The 2,990-nt window shown below is 44.4% G+C and overlaps 1 protein-coding gene across 1 annotated transcript; it reads left to right on the top strand.

The window, feature by feature from the left end:
* Window positions 1-1,971: 1,971 nt before the first annotated feature.
* Window positions 1,972-2,760, top strand: LOC309578575 (uncharacterized protein; the record flags this gene model as incomplete). Its single annotated transcript, XM_082291315.1, has 1 exon — window positions 1,972-2,760. One exon carries the CDS (start codon window positions 1,972-1,974, stop codon window positions 2,758-2,760), a length of 789 nt encoding a protein of 262 aa, XP_082147441.1.
* Window positions 2,761-2,990: the final 230 nt, after the last annotated feature.

The raw sequence follows: 2,990 nt of genomic DNA on the forward strand, positions 1-2,990 counted from the left end.
GATATGCCTGCAGTGCTTTGGAGGCAAGAGAAGCTGAAACCAAGGGACTCTCTCCATAATGCTGTATTGCAATGAACCTTTTCAACATGTTAATACAGTAAATTCCCCATTATCTGAATTCCATATTCTTCAATTACCATAGCTTGTGATTCAGATAAATGGGAATTACCAAGATATAAACTTGCACTGTATATTAACTCACTGGATATTAATCTCTTCCAAGTATTATTTATATAATCTACAGCATGATTTGGCACATAAACACAGCAGGTTTAGTTTATTTTACAAATTCAGTGCAAATTATCTCTTGCACCAAAAAATGCATTCAAGTTATACCTTGGGGTACAAATCCAAATTGATGTTAACCAGGCTTTGTGTGTTCAAGTTTGTAAGCATATCCTAGCAGATTAATCAGAAAGAAGGCTAGTCAGCGCAGATGAAAAATAAAAAAATATTATCTGTGTTGCAGCACACATAGAAGTGGAGATAGGATCTACTTTCATTTTTTTCCAGCTGCAGAAAGATTTTAGATAGTATTTTGGATTGCTTCTTTCTTCTATTTGTATTAGCAGAATGGAGTAGAGAAAGTCTTGGGGCAACTGAAGCCCTGTGGTAAATTGATTGAAGTAGATGCAGGTAGATCGTTTGTGAATTTTGTTCCTGGCATTACAACAGGAGATGATGCTGAAGGTAGCTTTTCTGAACATCAGAAGTGCAGATAAAGTTTATTGTTTTGTGGGATGGTTTAGCTGGATGTAGTGCTGCTCTTTAAAGATTAGGCCAGCCTCATTAAACATGGGTGTACATTAACCACTTCGATCTACAGCTTCTGCCTGTCTTCATGTTTAGCATTTGGTTGGTGCTGAATGCTTGCTTCATTTTTAGGTTTAGCTTGTTCATGCAGCTGAAGTTTATCTAAGCTTGCTTTTTCTGAAGGAAAACATGCACACCAGAGTCTGGAATGCCTCACCCTCTTTTGGTGCTGTACTACCTCCTTGCCGACTGTCAGGGATGGGAAGGGCCATAGGTATTGCCCCCTGCAGAATGGGTGAATGAGGTGTGTTTGGTTTTGAGGTGGGAAAAAAGTGCCATCCAATCCTGGTATTCATTTTGATGCTCAAAGATGACATAAAAGCCGCATGCCAGGGAGGAATGCCCACTGAAGAGTAAGAAAGCAGCCCTGCACTCCTCCGTGATTGGGACTGACTGTGTTGTTGCTGGGTGGAACAGCGTAATGCTGTTGCTGCTCCTGCTCCAGCACTGTGATGTTTCTGTTCCAGATTGTGCTGACTCACATTCAAGAAAACATGATACACAGACACAATGCACTGTAACTCTTTTCCTTCCACCCAGTAACCTCGGTAAGTGTTTGATTTCTTTTTCCTCTCTTTGGCTAGTGTGGTGCTAATATAGCTTTACTGTTAGAATTAATAGGAGGGGGAAAGGCAACCTTGTAAACAAACTGGTAGCAGACAAATTAATCTTGGAGAAGGCATTTAAATGCAACCTACTGTTTGTGGTACCTCCACCTCCCTTTAAAGCTGATCAATCCTGATAACTCGTCCATCTCTACAAACTACACTTGTTAGACCTGTGCTCTTAAATGGGAGAAGTGCTTACAATGCCCATTTACAACTGTATTCTGTTTAATTAGTCAGCACAGCCAGTGCTGCAGGGATAGATTACTTGCCTTTAAAGATTTGAGAATGTTAATAGTACAGTATATCATTTTAATTATTATTGGATTAATGTTGTGTCTCGAAGAACATCTAATGCAAATCACAAGAAATGGCCTGAAGTGACCCAAGGGTTGTGCTTTATTAGAAAAGTAATAGGTCCATTGCTTAAATATAAAAAGAGGTTCTTTCTTCAAATGTCACTCTGCACTGGGCTTCTCTCTGTGTGTATGGGGAAATGAAATCCTTTTACTTCCACTTTGTCCACAGAAAGTTTCTGTAGCTCATGCATTAAATGGCTGAGACAGCAACTGGAATATCAAGAGATGAAGAGGAGATCCAAAACAGCAGTGATGATGAAGACAGATTTCCGACTCATGGTGCTTTAACAGCATCCCCTGATTTCTCTGCCAGCCCTTTGCTAGACGGCCTTAATGAAGACGAGGGAAGCTCAGCGGTGCCAGAAAGACTGTCTGTCCTCTCCAGCAGGGCAGTGGCCCAGGTAAAAGCCCTGACTGGCCCAGAGACAGTTAGTGGTGGCCAGGCACAGAGGACAGCCGCGGGGCTGGCTGAGCATCCTCTGGCAGCTGTAGATGCATCTTTAGATGCCTCCTCATGTCCTGAGGCAGCTGATAACCTGCTGCCTGTGAACGTTGCCTCCCTGCACTCCAAAAGCCCCTGCTGTGATGGCGAATGGAGTTCAGAGGTGCTGCAGGCCCTAAGGGTGCCCGCTGAGGCCAGCAAGGCCCTGAAGGCTGGGACTGACCCCGGAGACTGCCACACACAGCAGGCACGGAGCGGCACTAAGGGCAGTGTGGCCTCTTGCAGTTTGGGCCGTGTGATTTGGATGAAGACCACAAAAGTAGCGGAGGCCTTAGAAAATAAGAAAAAGGAGGAAAAGGAAAAGTACCGTCTCCAGCTAGCTATGTACCGACGGCTCCTGCTGTTGCGCTCCATCAGGAGTTTGCATAGGCAGCTGGAGCAGCAGCAGGCCAGGCTGCAGGAATGCTATGGCACAGTGATAAATACAAAGAAAGAAGTGTTGAAACACATTTGCTCAATCTCACCCTCACCTTCACCATAATCATGTTGCTGCTTGCAGAAATGAGCTTTGCAATGCCACCAGAGCTGCCAGTAAGCTTGCGTGCCATAGGGGTGGCGTCCTCGTGTGCGCCAAGAGTGGAGAGGAAACAGCAGCAGCAGCAGCAGAGCAAGAAAAGAGGAGAGAAGGTAAAGCGTTGGCCCCTGAATTTATCTGGAGGAAAAAAGAGCAAGGGTGAACCTGTGCAAGAAGCTGACTCCTGATGCCCACTC

Source organism: Coloeus monedula, assembly GCF_965178545.1.
Source record: "Coloeus monedula genome assembly, chromosome: 1".
NCBI lineage: Eukaryota > Metazoa > Chordata > Aves > Passeriformes > Corvidae > Coloeus > Coloeus monedula.